Consider the following 18,098-nt stretch of genomic DNA (forward strand, 5'->3'; position numbering starts at 1 on the left):
GAATATAAAGCTAGAAAGTACCATAAAAGGACAATTCTGAAATGGAAATTTAAAAGGGCCTTACTGTTTCTTCTTTTGAAACATGTGACCTGATGCTGTGTGCAGTGCGAATTCTGTCTTTAGAGTCCTATCCCATTTCCCCATGACAGAATGAGAAGGTGAGAGAGAACAAGGCTCTAGTTTTTCCAAATATACTTTTTTATACTTCTTTTATATTGTATTAATGTATTCTTAGGTAAATGAATTAACTGATATTTGCTTTTAAGCAAATTTAAGGTGAAACCTGTAATGACTATGTCATTGGAAAAATGAATTACTTATTATTTTTGAGACCCATGGGCCAAGGTGACCCCTAAGGGGTTTTCTGGAGTTTCTTAGATTTTTTTTTTTTTTAGAGAGAGAGTGAGTATGAGCTGGGGGAAGGGGCAGAAGGAAAGAGAATCTTAAGCAGGCTCCACACTCCTTGTGGAGCCCAGTGCAGGGGTTGATCCCATGACCCTGGGATCATGACCTAAGCTGAAACCAAGAGTGGGATGCTTAACCAGCTAAGCCACCCAGGTGCCCCTGAGTTTCTTAAATTTATATGTAAATCAAAAGTCTTTAAAAATTTAACTTGGACAGAAGGGAGTTGAAGTGAGCTTTCAAGGCAGGGGAAGTTCTCTACATTTCGGTCTTAAATCCCTACCTTTAGAATTGCTTGTGATTTTAGCTTTACATCCATGTCTTTAAGGTGAAGAAGTTTCCTTAGACTTCTCTTCTTTCTTGTTTCCTGACTCACTGTGATCTCATCCAATTTCGTGCCCTCTTCCTAAATTTTACCCTTAGACCTATCCCCTGACCTCCAGACTTGGAGCTTACATTATGCATGCAAAACTGATTATTTGACATCTCTGCTCAGAACCTAATTAAAGCTCAGACTCGACATAACTAAAACTGAGTTCTTGATCTTCCCTCCCAAATTTGCTTCTCCTTCAGTCTTCCCCAACTTAGTAATAGTAATGCCATGCTCCTAAAGTTGCTCAGGTCCAAAACCATGGAGTCATCCTTCATTTTTTATCTCCCTAATCCAATCCGTCAGCAAATCTGGTAGGCCCTGCCTTCAGAATATATCCAAAGTTCACCACCTCTTTTGACCTCTACTATCAACTTCCTGTTCTAAGCCACTATCGTATCATCTCCTGCCTATAGCCTCCAAAAACGCTCCTACATCCTTGTGCCCCTACTGTCTATTCTCCCAAAAGTAGCCAGAATAATTATTTTTAAAAGAAGTCAAATTGTCAGTCATCTGCTCAAACCATCCAGTGGCCCCCTACTCCCACACAGAGTAAAGACCAAAGTCCTTAAAATTAGCAGGCCCACACTCCCTCTCCTGTCTCATCTCTTACCGTTTTCTTTTCCTCATTCAGCTCCAGGCATTTGGAGCCTCCCTTCAAAAACACCACTTATACTCATCCCTCAGACTCTTTGTGTTTGGTGTTTTCTCTGCCTTGCCTGTCTCTCTCAGATACATGCGTGGTTCACTTCTTAACATCCTTCGGAGTCACTCAGCTGTTGCTGATCAAGGCCTTACTCAACCCTCTACACATGAGCACTCCATGCCCCCTCTCCCTTATATTGGTCTATGGTACTTATCAGGATCTGACTTTACTAAGCATTTGTTTATTGAATCCCCAGTTTGTGGAATAGTGTCTGCCTCCTATTAAGCACCGAGTTATTTCAAAGTACTACTACTAGAACTTTCAAAGTGTGGTACTAATAGAATGTTCAAAGTATTATAGAACTTTGTTTTTTGAAAGACCAGCTCTAATTATTAGATGCTTAGGATTTTTTATAATTCTGTTTAATGTGACATGGGGTTTATGTCTGAATCATGTACCTTCAGGTCAAGGATTAATACTGGTAATCCAAATTGTTTGAAAGCAGAGCAATCCCAGTGGCAAAATGATGGTAGAATTTAGGCAGTAATAGTAGTTGTGATGGAATTGTCATGATGCTAAGTAAATAGCTTGTCAAAGACTTAGTCTCTTTTACAACCAGAATCTCCCATAAATATTGAGCATGTTCCGAGCTAGAAACAGTGTGTCATTTCACTTACGTAGTGTCCAAGCAAACCAATAAAGTTTATTGGAACAATCAAAATGGGAAATGTGTGGATGTCATGTAAATAAAAATTCCGAGTTGAATGATCCTGGGAAATGATACGGCGAGCAAGATAAATCTTGACTTGAGGTCTGGATAGTTTAGGAAGCAGAAGAAAAAGAGTAAACACAAGTACCATTAATATTTCTCAGAAATTTGATTTCAAATCAAAACATTTGTTATGTAACTTTAAAAACCATAAGCATATAGCATGCTTTAGAAGTACTTAACCAGTAAGTAAGGAAAACTTGGAAGGTATAATTCCTTTTTTATTCAAAATATGAACCCAGGATATCTCCAGATAGTGGTTCATAGGTGCTGAGTTTTGTTTTTTTTTTTTTTTAAAGAGAATCCTATAATTTTATATTAATTAGCACTGGCAAGCTTAAACACAGACAGTTAGAATATCTAAGTGGATTTTCATTAAATAAGCAATTGACTTGTTTCGCAGTTTTGGATTTTTTTCTGTGTAAGCCGCATTAAGATACTGCAACATCTGTGTTTAGAGTATTTCCAATGGATTTCTCATTTTTCAGGTGCTATTTACTGATTGTAGAATTTATTTTATAATTTAAAAAGAATTTGGCAGCCAGCTTCTCCTTGATCTCTAAACGTATTTATGCTCTCACACGTAGTTTCCAAGGAAAAGGTGCCCTTCTGCCTTTCTAAATGAACTCTACTTGTACCTTGGACTGTCCTATCTCTCCCGTCTTGTTTTTGTGTCCTCATATCACCATTTAGTGCCGGTTTTCTTTGTATAAATGTGGTAAATGTCTTCTCTAGTCTAAAAAGAAAGAAAAAAATCTTTCCTACCAACTTCATGCCCTTTCCTTCACAACTGGGCTTGGGAAATGCTTTCAGCCTCCCATTTCCTCAGCTCCCATTCTTTGGCTTACTGTTTCATAATATTCTGGGGAGAGGGCCAGAGTCACTGTCCTTGTCAAATCTAGTGTCTTTTTGTCAGTCCTCACTCTGCCTGACCTATTCATAACCTTCTTCCCTATTGGCCACTCCCTCCTTGGATGCTCCTCCCAGGCTTCTGTGGTAGATAAGATTCTCCGAGGCTGACATTTTTTCCAGTCTCATCCCCAGCCCTCATTTGGTGCTATTTTTCCCCTCGGTGGCCTCATCAATGCCCACGATTTCAGCTTTCTCTCATGCTGCCCACACTTACCTTTATAAACTGGCTCCCTCTTTGGATTCTCTACTTTCATTAATGGGATTGCCATTTACCCTGCCACCCAGAATAGTTAATAGGAACTTCAGAGTCACATTTTATTCCTTTTCTCCCTCCCTCACACTCATACTTAGTCATCTGGTCTTTTTAATTCTGCCTCATAAAAATGACTTGCATTTTTCCCTCCTTCCTTCCTAGTGCTTTCTTAGTATAGGTCTTCATTTCTTTTCCCCAACAAGAATCTTCTGTATACTGTGGTTAACAATAATACCACATTCTCCTTAAGCCCTATTATGTAGCTGGCATTCCTTGAAAAATCTCTCAGGCTGCCAGGCCTCCATGCCTTTAACATACTCACTTGTCCTCTTTTTTTTTTTTTTTTTTTTTTAAATATAAAAATCTGTATTTATTATAGTTAGCATAAAACATTTTTTGCATCAATTATTGTTGTAATTTAGGCTGAATAACTCCAGCTATTTGGCTACTGTACCGAAGTCCTCTTTTGAACCTACAACGAAGAGCCTGTGATAGTTATGGAAAGCTTTACCATAGCAACCTATATTGATGTCACAAGCTCAGTCTTCTGACTTCATTGCATAATGTAGTAGCAACTGGGTTTGCAGCAGAAACACCCTGCTAAAGAAAAGTACCTTGGTTCACAGCAAAGAGGACAAAGGAAAACAGCAAGGTATAGGGAGTTGAAAGAAAGGAATTATTAATGCCTTGTAGTAGGTAACTAGCTCACAAAAATGAAGAGGACACTTTGAAATTAAAAAGCATATAGGGGCACCTGGGTGGCTCAGTCACCCGGGTGGAACCTGGGTGGCTCAGCGGACCCAGTGGCATCCGGCTCAGGTCATATCATGGGTTTGGGGGTTTGAACCTTGTGTCAGTCTCCACACTGACTGTCCAGAGCCTGCTTGGAGTACTCTCTCTCTGCCCCTCCACCGTGTGGGTGCTCTCAAAATAAACAAACTTTTTTTGAAAAAGCATATAGAGTTTTTTATTTTTTGAAATAGTAATGGGTAAAGGATATGATTGATGTCCTAATCTTAATTTTAATAAAAATGTGGAGAACTCTTACATCAATATGTCATATTATATAGCTAGATCTATTTAAGCATGTTTTTGTATGTCTCAGTGAAAGATTATATCTGTTAATGAATATTATGCTTCTTACACTGGGTACATTAAATCATCAGTGTTTATTTTACCATGCAAATATTCATCCTCATTAGAATACAAATAAGTGACATGGCTTTGCTCATTTAAAATAAAATAAAAATTTGCAATGATATCCTTTTTTAGACAGGCCTGATCTTTCCATTGGAGCCTAAAGCCTGTTCATTATGTCAGTTGGTCTAGATTTCTATCATACAGTGAATTTCCGAATTGAGATTTTGGAATTTGAAAAGGCATTTACACTAATAAACTTCCTCACCAGAAACTAAGCAACACAGATCCTTTAAGACTGGGCTTGTCCTCCGTGAAGCTGAGTCCTCCCCCAGTTGAGACACAGCTCGGTGCGTGCGCCTGTCGCCGAGATCCTCTCAGTCAAGTACAGTCCTTAAAGGTTTGTCTCATTTGGCTTTTGGACTCTCACTTGGCACCATCTGTGGCATCGTTGGTGCTGAATAAATGGTAGCTATTCATTAAAGAGGGAAGGATAAAACTGACAGAGGATTATAAAATGTGGACAAGGATATGATTTTTAAGGGGAAAGGTTACTTAAGCTGGTAGGAAAAGCAGTGATGCCAAGATTACCCAGCTTGTGAAATACTTTACTGTCTGCTTCCTATACTGTCAACTGTATTAGGTAGAAACTTTAATAGTTATTAGGATTGTTTCACATCTCTGACCTTGCTCCTTTTCTCTGCTGTATGTGGCAGTTTTAATCTTCTAGGCGTTTCTTCAACACCGTACCCTTGCACAGACACTCCAGTATTAATGTAATAAATCACATAGCACATTTTTAAAAGTTTATTTATTTATTTGGTGGGGGGGGGGTGCAGGGAGAGAGGGAGACAGAATCCCAGGCAGGCTCTGCGCTCAAACTCATAAACCGTGAGATAGTGACCTGAGGCAAAATCAGGAGTCAGATGCTTAACCGACTGAGCCACCCAGGCGCCCCTTTTTTCCCTCACAGAGCACATTTTTGTTATGTCTAATGTGCAAAGCACAGTGTTAGGTGCTAGAAATGAAACAGGTGATGGAGATAAATCTCCTGCTCTCACAGATGTCAGTCTTTTTCTTTTAAGAGGTAAAATACTCTGCAAAGTACAGAAAGTGGACTAGTTTTAAGTGTACAGCTTGATGAATTTTTACGTATGTAAACAATCATTTCCAGTATCCCAGAAGTTTCCTCCATGCCCTTTCCAATGTACCTATATCTCAAAACCACTATTCTTATTTCTGTCATCAGAACCTACTATTATAATGGCCTTTTAAATTGGTAACTGGGTTCCTCTAAAAGCTGGGTTGTCAGTTTTAAACCTAATGTTTCAGAAAAAAATTTGTCCATGTTAAGAGACTTGGAATTGGTGATCTAGGCTGCCCGGTAGTGCCCAATAACTTGTTATATAATAGGGGATTAAAGAAATTGCCACGTGATGTTAAATAGCGTGGGAAAATGGAAGGAGTAGGGATTTTTTTTGTCGGAACATCTAGGTGTGAATTTTCAGCTCTGCAACTTACAGGTTATGCAATATTTAACAAATCATGCCTTCTGTGGGCCTCTCTCCAGATATAAAATGCAGATAATACCTTCTTTACCTACCTCACAAGATGTGTTGTATTAAATAAAATAATGCACAAGAAACTAGTGCTAATGAAATATTAATAAACCAACATCTATGTGTATCCTGTGGCCCTGAGTAATCTCTAAATCCAGACATTCCTTCTAATATATGCAGAGAACTATGGAGTAGATTACTTAGTAGGAACTCTGAGATGGGTTTCTCTTTAGAGTGACCATCTGTTGTGCCCAGATCTGGAGGCTGTTTATTTGGCCTTACTTTTAACAGAACCATTTTCTACCATATTCTGTTATATAGCAAACCTAAGATCATTTCCAGTTCTGAAATTCTAGGATCCTTAATTTATTTGCCAAAGTTGATTATGAGTTGGGAGTTGTAGCACTATCTTCCTACAAGGGAGCCTCATCATAGCTAACGAAGTTGCCACTGAAAGATTTCTGATCGTTTCCCCGCCCCCCCCCCCAGGGGTTGAGTATGAAAAGGGCAAAATTAGGATGCTTTTCGTAGCACACAGAATAAAAAATTTCATGCTATTTAACATAAGCCCAGGAGTGGGCAGCTAATGAGAGCGAAATGTATGGTCTGTGTCTGATCTTATGCCTTTGTCTAAGATTTAGTCAAATTGCTATTTTAACTAATACATCTTAGCAGAATTTAAAGCACAGACTTAAAATCATTGGATAAGATTGAATCTCAAAAGTAATTGTAATTTTTTCATGATACAAAAGTATAGGTTAAGAAAAAACCTTTATGTCCCCACTACTGTCACTAATAAATAAAACACAGATAAAAATTTTAAACATTCATTTCTCCTAAAGATTTTCTAAATATGTTTCATTTCGAAATGTCTATAGCTTTAGGAAAAAATACCACCTGCTAGTAATTATCTATTTAGAGGGGGTAGAATTTATCATTTGTCACTTACCACTCGTTTCCACTTCAGTTTACGATTGGACTTTCAAAAATTTAAAGAATCTTAAATGTTTAAAGAATTGAAAGAACTTAAAATTTTTCCTTAGTTATGTGTGAACAGTAATTATAATTAGTAAATAATGGTGCTTCAGTAAATCGAGTTTTCAGGGATATCAGCAGAGTAAATAAAATGTGTTTTTGATAAAAGTAAACATCTTGGCTGTTTTTCTTATTACATAATCAAAACAGTGTAGCTTTGCATAAAATGTAGTAATAGAGAAGATGGGAGTATTTGGGGATCTACTTATGGAATTTAGTCTCAGGAGACTTCATTGGGAACATGGTACAGTCTAGACAAACCCTTTATATGTCTTATGTTTTAAAAGAATGTATTAAAGGGGCACCTGGGTGGCTCAGTAGGTTGAGCATCTGACTCTTGATTTTGGTTCTGGGAATGATCCCAGCACCATGGGATCGAGCCCCACGTCAAGCTCCATGTTGAGCATGGAGCCTACCTAAGATTCTCTTTCCCTCTGCCCCTCCCCTGCTTGTGCTCTTTTTCTTTCTCAAAAAAATAATAAAATGACTTTAAAAGAATGTACTTAAAAATGGTGTTAACTAATGAATTACCCTTCTTAGGGGCTCTAATAAATTTGAAGGCACTGTAAAAAGTGGTTTTTGTTAAGTTCTCAGGTATTCAATTATTTATGTTAAATGTCACATCAAGATGTAATCATTTGTAAGATGTCAAGATGCTTTTTGTTGTACAGAATATTTTATTACCTTTGTAATATCTTTGTATACAGTGATTTTTTTTTCGTGGTAATAAATGGAAAAAACTCAAAGACTTAAAATTTTGTTGTCGTTTGACTTAAACTATTGATGAGATTTTGTTATTTATAGCATCCTCCTTGGGAAAGGTAGTTTGGTTGCTTAGAAACATTAGGCATTTTTATGGAAAGCTATAGCTGAATATACCTGCATATGTAACTGTTCTGTGAAATGATAATTTTTGTAGAGTACTAAAATGCATTTTTAAAAGATTTTCATTTTCTGCCTTCCTGACTTATTTCCTGCCTCTCTCCCTTCCTGTATAATTCAGGACAAAAGTCATTCACTTATTGTGAGCAAGGTACAGGTAAGTACTTTGCCACAGGAGGCAAAGGTGGTGCCCCAGTGTGGGACTGCTGGGTGGAGCTGAAGGAGAACATTTGAGGGTGGTAGAGAGGGGACTTTCTGGGATCTGGAATAAGAAATAGGAGATTGGTTATTTAGGAGGGGGACTGATCTATCAAGTAAATAAATAAGGCTAATGGGAGCCAGATTTCTGTCAGAGAAAGGTATTACAAATATGAAAAGGGAGAAAGCTAGAATAAGGTTGGAATTGGAAGTACTGGTATACAACTCCCAATTTTCAGTATGTGTAAAGTAATGTGTTTGTGCGTGTATGCATTTGCATTCGTAAGTAACAAATTATAACCCGTCAAATAAAACAGGAAGCCACAAATCCACAAGAAGGGAAACTTCTGCCTTTCAGTGGAATGGTAACCAAGAAATGTAAAAGGAACGGTGGAATTAGAAAATCAGTATTTGACAAATCTTCAGCAAATGCTTAAATTAATAGATGAAAGTGTGATGATCTCCTTATAAGATACTAATTAAAGGGAAAAAAGAGTAACTATAAAAGTGGAGGAGCCTGGCAGACACTACCTTCATTAAGTGATTAAAATCCAGTCGTCAGCAACTGCACAAATCAAAATTGTATAATACCTGATAAGATGCAAGAAGATAGTATCTCCTATGGTACTCTTGCGAGGAAGGTACAACCTGAGTCTAATAAGGAAACATCAAGCAAACCCAGATGTAGGAGCAATCTACAAAATAACTGACCTGAAATCTTCAAAAATATTAAAGTAATGAAAGTCAAGGAAAGACAAACTTTTCAGATTAGTGGAGATTAAAGGAACGGAAGTTATATGCAAAGCATGATCCCTTGCCCGTGAAAGTCACCGTTGGGACAACTGGTGAGACTTAAGTGGGGTCTGTGGATTACGCAGTCGTAATATCTATGTGAACTTCTGAGTTGATGGTTCTGTTGTGGCGAAGAAGAATTTCCTTGTTTGTAGAAATTACACACTAAAGTATTCAGGGTGATGAAGCATCACTGGCTCAATGGTTTAGGGGGAAAAGGTTCTTTGTACTTTTCTTGCAACTTTCCTGTAAATTTGAAATTATTTCAAAATGAAAATAAATGAATATCATAAAAGCAGTATTTTTTTTTTTCTCCATAATAAAAAAAGCAGCACCTAGGGGGCTCAGTCACTTAAGCATTTGACTCCTGATTTCTGCTCAGGTCATGATCTCACAGTTTGTGAGTTTGAGCCCCATGTCAGGCTCTGTGCTAACAGTTCAGAGCCTGCTTGGGATTCTCTCTCTCCCTCTCTCTCTGCCCCTCCCGTATGACTTTCTCTCTCTCAAAATAAAAAAAAAAAAAAAAAAAAAAAGGAGGGGGGTACCATTTCAGAAAATCCAAAAAGCTTGTGTCAAAGCTCATTCTCTTTACATGGGCTTAATAATCAAGGATAAAGATCCAAAAGAAAAGATCAGCCTAAGTAAAATGTTTTTCTCTTTGGAAATGGAAATTTAACTTCCAAGTTTCTTTCATATAACTTGTTAATGTCACCAGTTATCTTACTTGGGATATTTTTTTTTTTCTTTTTTTCTTTTCCAGGTATTCAGAGTTGTTTTTCCTAAACTAAATCACAGACTATATTTGGAACAAAGAAATACTAAGAAGTACAATAGGCCCTTTCTTTAAGTGTTATTAAAGACTTAATTTAAACAAAGCTATGAGGGGAGATCACAAAACTAAAAATAATTTTATATGGGCAAAAGTGAAACTGTAGCACTCATTACTTAATATTCCCAGCTCTGCATAACACAAAGACCTAACGTTAACTTTTAACAACCTGTGTCTCATAATATATGAACATATGGAATAAATAAAGTATGAACAGCTAATGTCTTTGCTTAAAACTTTGCATGTCAGGAATAGGAATTTAAGAAATAGAAATCTGTTAAGGAAGTTCTTAATTTTTCCAGTTTAGAGATTCCACTAAATTCAAGGCTGAGCCACAAGAAACATGCAAAAGACTATCTCCCAAATTATTTAAATCTTTTGTGGCAAAACTTCCCCAGAAATGGAGAAACACACAAAATTTCTTACCTGTTTATCAGAAGTTTATTTCCATTATCCCTTTCTCACTTTCTGGCATTGAAAATAGTGAAAAAAGTTTTTGCTAGTATTCACATACGGAACTTCATGTCAATTAGATAATTTGCCTGATTTCTAAAATGAATAATACATCTTGATATCTATGAAGTAGGTTTAATGAAGAGATGGAAAACAATAATCCAATACCATCCAAGTCACATGTGTTTTAAAATAAGCTCAGATAGTTGAATCAGGGTGACAAATTATACTTAAATCTCAAATTTTAATGATATTGCTGAAACATTCCTCTTAATGACCCATCCATTTTCTTTAGGTTTGGCTTATTTCCTGTTCTCTCTTCATAGTACCAACTTACTAACAAATGGTCATCATATGAGATCATATGAAATACACTTGGGCTATTTTTTTGGTAAGCTCCTTGATTTGGCATCTGAATTCTAAAAGTCAATTCTCATGGTTAGTGCATTTAAATGACATTCTCAGGTGCCTCCTTTACACAGTGGGTGCTCAATAACAAGGTTTATTAAGAAAGGACCTTAAAGACCAGGACACTTCAGTTTTAGCCCCTCCTAAGGAAGTAACTAACAATTTTAGACAAATCATTTAACTTCCATTCTTTGGTTTTCATATTTATAAAATGGAAATGATGAAATCCTATCCACTTGATGCAAATGTGGGAAATTGGATAATATATTGAAGCACTCTGGAATATATCAGATTGTTTAGCAATCTTAATTTTTCAAAATCTTATCCCTGGGGTTGAAATTACTGAAGGCACTTGTGTCTCCTTATTTAAAAGATTTATGGAAGTCTCTTACCAGGGTACACCTCAATTCCTAAGTTTCACTTTCCCTCCCCAGGAAAGGTATTGATTTTTTTAGGTTGTCAAAATAGTAACTTGAAGCCATTAAGATTTGTGACAGATTATACCAAAGAGTACTTCTGTTGACAACGGCTTGCTTGAAGTTTACCGGGAAAAATATCAATGATGTCAGATTTACATTTGATATCTTAGGATATTATAGGATACTGTCCTGTGTATAAATCTAGATCTTTTGTCAAGATCATTTAACAAATTTAGAACATGATTTTGAAGGTGGTATGTCTTGTGCAGGGAAATTGTTCTGAAAGAAATTCTAGCTTCTCAGATTATCAGAATGCATCCTGTTTGTGTACTTCTCTAAATGGAATAATTAAGAGAATGTTTCCATTATTCATAGTTTGGCTTGTGGGGGTTGGAGAGGGAACAAGAAAAATCATAAGATATCCTTAGAACATTTAACACAAAATATACACATATATAGATCCTGAGATGTTACAACAAATGTTAAAATATATAGATCAACATGATCCAAATGGTTTCCAAGACACTGTTATGGTGAGTAAACAGCCATCATACAGTGTATGCTGAACGGATGTCCACATCGTGCCACGAAAACCCTACTCTGTGTTTCCAAGTTTGAAAGCTAGTCATCCAGAGCAGGGGGCCAGTCAACATCTACAGACTAGAAGGAAGAAAACAAGACATTAAAACATTACTGTTCCAGTAAGCATTTGCTGATAATGCTTCTAAACTTAATAGTTTTAATATAACACAACAGAAGAAACTGCATTTGAAGAACAGTCATTAAATACCACAGTTCAACACTCTAAAATCCACATGAGGCCTTGAGATTCTTGGGCCCAAGGTCTGTTTCTGAATTCATAGAGTATTTGGTTATCAGCCAGTTATTAATTGTACCTTTGAACAGTAAGAGACTAGAGTACCTCTAAATTTTCTAAATGTTATTTATGGGTAAAGTAGCAAACAAACTCAGGGAGCAAGACCAACTTTCCCTCGGAAGTCTCAGCAACTTTTACTCTTCAGATCATTTTCATTTTCCCATCTTGCATTTAACAAATACTCAAGCAGTTTATACACTTATAGTGTTATTTGTAACCTAGCAACCAAATGAAAAATAAATGAATATGAAAGAGCGCCTGGAACTAGAAAAGAATAAATGATCATTGAGTATCATTTCAGAAGTTTTGTTTCTTGAAAAATCAAATTTATCTATCTCTACTCACCTGGTTTGGCTCTTCTAGAACAAAACCTTTAAGTCATAGTGAAATTACAGTAGCAGACAATTTTTTCTCCACATAAGCAATCACTTCCTAGGCTTTACAAGTATGAAATTGCACCTTGTAATTTACAAGTATGAATTGCACCTTATAAGAGGGCCTAATTTGAGAGAAAAGTTTAAAAAAATCCACTGTACCCATGTCTTGTTTTGTTTTGTTTTTGAGACTTAAATTTTAAAACCCAGTATGATTTACTAGACATGATTTTTTAAATTAATCTACAAGTTACTACCAGAATCAGGAAAATTGGGTGTGTGTGTGTATGTGTGTGTGTATTTTTTAGAAATCCCAAGATATTTTGGTTCTGTTTCAGAACACAGCCATGTACTTAACACCCATATATAAGTTCATGGGTTGTCTCTCATGCCTGAAAACTAAATATTTCATACCATGATCTTGTATGTGTTGAACGCAGGAGAGGTTTCAAAAGCTCCCTAGGTGATTCCAATGGACAAACAGGGATGAGGAACATTGGCCCGTGACTCTGATATTCCTAAACTGTTCTAAGAACTGAAATCAAGGAAGGTGAATGCAGTTGAGATTTTCTTCAACTAAAGGTTGTCTTCCTCAAAATAAGTCTCATGAGAAGGCTCCCTGCAACCTTGAAGGTGCTGTCACTGGCTATACTGCAGGAGCTGTATAAAATCTAATCTGAAAGCTCTGAAGAAAACTGCCAGTAAGGTATTAATGCTCCAGTGATCATGTGATTACCATAGATGTTTTCACAGTAGGCAGTTATACCCACTTCTTTTTATAACATCAATCCCAGGTGCAAAATGCTAGCCTCCTAAAATTGTTTTTGTTGGGGGGTGGGTTGGGAGAGGGACCCCCTTCCTCAACAGGTATTTGTCAGAGACACAACTTGTGACTCAATACCTACCGATGCTCAAATGAGAAAAAATACTTATGGAGAATTTCCTGAAAGACCTATTCATGCCACTCTTCTAAATACTTAAGAATTTAACCTTGTTTCAATTCAGACTATTAGAGCAGAGAATTTGTACCACATCATAGAGGTCCCTTACAGAAATGCTTTTATAAATAACCGTTGGCTTATCTCATTTTCTATCCCTGTCCTGAATGTATGTTTCTGAGCAATCTGAAACTCCTGAAACAAAACAGGTATGGGAATTAACTCTCTAGAGTCCAAAGGACATATGAAGGGCTCTTAAGCATCATTTCCTCACTCCGTTTAAGGGTTTAAGATCTCATGCCACATGTAAAGCAACTTGGTTAGCAAATTAGCTATATATTTGCAAAAATCACAAATGAGACCTTGTATTTTTTAAAAAGATAAAAATTCCAAAGAGTCCCTCCCTGCAATACAATGCTACTGTGAGATTTTGACTATTTTCAAATACCTATTACGGTGAATAGAGATAGGTACCTGTTTGGCTTAATGCGCCACCCCCCCCCCCCCAAAAAAAGCAGAACTTTGTTGAATTCAATGTACAAACAGGCATTTCCACAATAAAATGGTTTACCTCAACATCCAGCTCAAGAATGTCTGCAGTCATATTCATTAGAGAGCCAATGTTCGGCTTGGTTCTCCCAAAGTCTCCATGTACAAACTCTTTAATGTAGCTGGGATTTGTTTAAGGAAACAATGGAGATAGCTATGCAGCACCAACTGTTTGGTGAGATTTGATAGGTAAAAGGGAAAGGACAGACAAAAGCAGAAATGTTACAAGGGTAAGGTTATTTCCGAGCTGTGACCAGTGATGTGTGTCTTAGAAAATAAGCTCTGGGGGGCGCCTGGGTGGCTCAGTCGGTTGAGCGTCCAGCTTCGGCTCAGATCATGATCCCACAGTTTGTGGGTTCGAGTCCCGTGTCGGGCTATGTGCTGACAGCTTGGAGCCCGGAGCCCGGAGCCTGCTTCCAATTCTGTGTCTCCCTCTCACTCTGCCCCTCCCCTGCTCGCACTCTGTCTCTGTCTCTCAAAAATAAATAAATGTTAAAAAAAAAAAAATTAAAGAAGAAAAGAAGCTCTGGCAACTGGTTCCCACCAGCCTGGAAGCCAACAGCAGGACTCAGCACTAAAAGTCATGACTTTCTTTTTTTCTTTAGTTCACCTCCAAGTGCCAAAGTTTAGCTATGGAATTTTTTTTTTTAAGTTTTGTTTGTTTGTTTGTTTCAAGTAATCTCTACACTCAGTGTAGAGCTTGAACCCACAAACCCAAGATCAAGAGTCACACGCTTCATTGACTGAGCGGGCCAGGCGACCCTGGATGTACATTTTTTTTTAAGTTTATTTATTTATTTTGAGAGAGAGTGTGTGTGCATGCATATGCACACGAGCAGGGTAAGGGACAAAGAGAGAGGAGAAAGAGAATCCCAAGCAGGCTCTGTGCTGTCAATGCGAGCCCCAGGCAGGGCCTGAACTCACAAACTGTGAGATCATGACCTGAGCCAAAATCAAGAGTTGGACGCTTAACCAACTGAACCACCCAGGGGCCCATGGATATGGATTTTTTTAAGTTAACTGTAGTTCAATACTAAGTAAAACAAAACCTTAGCTATTTTTTCTCTGCCACAAATTCCATTTTGTCATCTTTTTGGCCTCATTTTTCAATAATGTCAGCTGGCATCTGCCAAATGATAAGTTTCCACAGGGTCACACACAGAGTAACCTCAATGATGGCTTTCCTGGTAATGTGACCCAGTGACACAATAGGAGTAGGATGGGAGGGACAATAAGAATATTAATTTAGTCTTGAGAAAGGTCCTTCAGAAGGATTATCAAAGGACCTAAGTTCTTGTTTGCAACTCTTGCATGGTTAACAAGAGAATTAGGTTAATTCTTCTTTTAAAGGGGCAATTTTGTGTTTCCCTCATAGGTCTTCGAATTTTGAAGTCAATGGTTAATCCTAGAATTACTTATTAAGATTATATTAATATTCCTTACACAGGACTCTACTACAGGCTTGAAAATATTTATCTGAAAGATATAATTTTGCTAGCATTCAGTAAAACTCATTTAGCGTTATGTTGTGTTCTATAAACCAGCACTTAGTATAAAAACTTGATATAATTTGAATAGGAAAAGTAAGTTTATTCTTAGATGATAAAACACTTCCACCATTAACATGCTGATATGATGTCCTCACTTTCTGAAAGTTTATTCACTCTACTTTCACCAAATGTTTTGACTCAAGGATAAGACATATAATTATCTAGTAACTGCCTTCTTTACTAAATGCATAATTACACAACAGTTATAATTCTTTTTCTCTCACTTTCTTTAGAGAATGCTACTTCTGAGGAGCAATGATGAGGGGACATGACCAAAAAGCCCCAGAATAACCAACTGGAAGGGCCAGAATGTTCTTATTCATATCCAGAAGGATGAGGTATAAGTCAAATGAACTAGTTCAGTGTACTGGGCAATGTATGTGAAAAATCCACATACTTCTGTGTATAACCACATGGTATCTAAAGCTTTACCAAGTAGTCTTTCTTGGCTAATCCCTTAAATTCAGGTACATGGCTAGTCCTAAAAACGTTTTAGTAAGATTGAAAAGATACTTGTTTCTTCAAAAGACCACTGCATTTCACCTGAGCACACTACACCTAAACTGGAATTAGGTAAAAAAAGTGGGAACAACAACAACAAAAAAGAAGTGATTTCTTTGACATTCCATTTACAGTAGGCAAATGTGCTCCAAACAACAGAATTACAAAGGTCTGCCTGCTGTCTTCTCAACAGATCAATCCCTCGATCTAAACCAAAAGTTGAAAAGATTTTAAGAGTAAATAACATACATCTATTTCACCTTTGCAAATTCTGGTTGCTTCTGGGATGTCAAAGGGCGGGGTGAGGGAGGAGGTTGGTGGGGAAAGAGAGACAGACTAATTACAGCAATATGGTGACAATGCTAGTTGGTGATTAAAATAACTTTTTTTTTTTGTTGCCTTCGATCCATAAGTAGATCATTAGTTTTATTATAGTTAAGTATTTTATCACTTCATACTATTGGATCACTAAATAATATAAAAACAGGAAACAAACACACAAATATTAGGAGCACTTTTGAAAAGTAAACTAGAGCTAGGACTAAGGCAACTGCCAGATGTATTTTAACCAGCAGCTCAGGGTTAATACAAAACCATACAAGGCAGAGCCCAATATGAAGAAGTGATCATTTGTGGACTGTTCTCTTGTTTTGGGCCAGGGGGCAAATAAAGTGTAGATCAGTATGTAAAGTAGGGCCACTCCCATCTACTATCAGTGTTTAATAATCTGGGGCAAGCGCTCCAAATACTGAAAGGACCCAAATGTCGTTATGAAAATGCGACTTGCAAAATGTTATGAAGACACAAATCAATAAATGAATCAATCAGAACTGTTTCCTGAGTCCTTACTATGCAGTGGGCATTGTGTGAGACACTGTGACTATTTTAAGGTTCACATTCTATTGGCTGCTGACTCATGGTTTAAAAAGTCATTTTGAAAAATACAAATTAAATGGGACCCCCCCCCACACACACACACCCCCAAAAACAGAATTTTTCTCCAACCTAATCCTTACCCTAATTGTTCCTAGATCAAGTTGAACCTATCTTCTGGGGCAGCGTGAACTCTTCCACTAAGGTTCCGCTTAGATTACTGCTGGGCGGAAGGCGAAAGGATACGTGCCAGCTTGAGTCTTCAGGTAGAGGTGGAAGTGATGTTCATCCACATAACGCGTCTCCATGGAGTGAATGATGCGAGTTCTCACAGCCAAGGGCCTCCGATGCAGGACTCGGAGGGGTGTTTTCTGGTCAATCTTTAAGTCCTAGAGGAGGATATGTTACACAACCATGGAGTCAGCTTTGCTCCCAGGGCACCCGGGGAAGCCCATCTCAGTGTCTCCTTTGTCATCCATGGCTCACCACAGAGGTCTTCTTTGATGGACCCCATCTATCACTGTCAGGGTAGATACTGGTACTATAATAAATTGTACCTCCAAAGGTTCAGGCTCTATGGAACTTCTCATAATCTAGTCCGTAGTTACTCATTTTCTGGGCCTCCCTATGCTATTAAAAAAGGATTTGGATGGGGCACCTGGGTGGTTCAGTCAGTTAAGCCTCCAACTCTTGATTTCTGCTTTTGGTCATGATCTCACAGTTGGTGGGATCTAGACCCACGCTGGGCTCTGTGTTTGACAGCTCGGAGCTGGCTGAGAATTCTCTCTCTCTTTCTCTCTCTTTCTGCCCCTCCCCTGCTTGTGTGCACTTGTGCTCTGTCTCTCAAAAATAAACGAATAAACATTTTTTTTGAAAAGGCTTTGAAGTAAATGATCCCCAAGGTCTCATTTACTCTAATATTTAACAAATTGATTAGGACCCCAGAGTTCTAGTCTATCCTTTATTTTAACAGAGCTCTTCTAGAAGATCTGTTCTTACCTTTTTTTCCCCTGACCCAACAGATGATTTAACAGTGGGGTGAATGGCTGAGGTGAGAAATGGCTTTCTGTAGAAGGTGAGACCTTGGCATCACTTGTGTGTATGGGCAGTGTGCAAGTTTGAAGGACAACCATATACCTACTCACTAGGTTATTTTTTTTGGTTATATGAAAAGATGTATCTGGAAAATTAAGTTACATCACTGTTTAGGGTAGTATTTTCAATATAATAACTACAAAGAAGTGTGTACAATAAATCAAGACCTCTCAGTATTTGTAAGCCCAGTTCAAGTTACTTGAGAATAACAATACTACATGCTTTTGACAATTTAGATTTTTTAGGGGCACAGCCTTGTTTTTCTTCAGAGATTTCC

At 37.5% G+C, this 18,098-nt stretch overlaps 1 protein-coding gene and 1 long non-coding RNA gene across 7 annotated transcripts in view; one reads left to right on the top strand and one right to left on the bottom strand.

Annotated features, from left to right (window-relative positions):
• Positions 1–3,687: 3,687 nt before the first annotated feature.
• Positions 3,688–18,098, top strand: part of LOC122216088 — a 43,385-nt gene continuing 28,974 nt past the window's right edge. For 2 of the 4 annotated variants that reach the window (XR_006200698.1, XR_006200697.1), the window contains exons 1-3: positions 3,688–4,889; positions 15,586–15,690; positions 16,885–16,992. This is a non-coding gene — a long non-coding RNA (uncharacterized LOC122216088). Of the gene's footprint in view, positions 4,890–15,585; positions 15,691–16,884; positions 17,402–18,098 lie in introns of those variants that run through there. The other 2 variants (XR_006200696.1, XR_006200699.1) reach the window with 2 other exon arrangements.
• Positions 10,841–18,098, bottom strand: part of PUS10 (pseudouridine synthase 10) — a 71,685-nt gene continuing 64,427 nt past the window's right edge. For all 3 annotated transcript variants that reach the window (XM_042932353.1, XM_042932352.1, XM_042932354.1), the window contains exons 16-18: positions 16,973–17,115; positions 13,825–13,924; positions 10,841–11,724 (exon numbers count right to left, since the gene is read on the bottom strand). In XM_042932353.1, coding sequence (XP_042788287.1) covers positions 11,686–11,724; positions 13,825–13,924; positions 16,973–17,115 — 282 coding nt within the window. In that variant the 3' untranslated portion in view covers positions 10,841–11,685. The remainder of the gene's footprint in view (positions 11,725–13,824; positions 13,925–16,972; positions 17,116–18,098) is intronic.

The sequence above is a fragment of the Panthera leo genome, chromosome A3 (genome assembly GCF_018350215.1).
Source record: "Panthera leo isolate Ple1 chromosome A3, P.leo_Ple1_pat1.1, whole genome shotgun sequence".
Lineage (NCBI taxonomy): Eukaryota > Metazoa > Chordata > Mammalia > Carnivora > Felidae > Panthera > Panthera leo.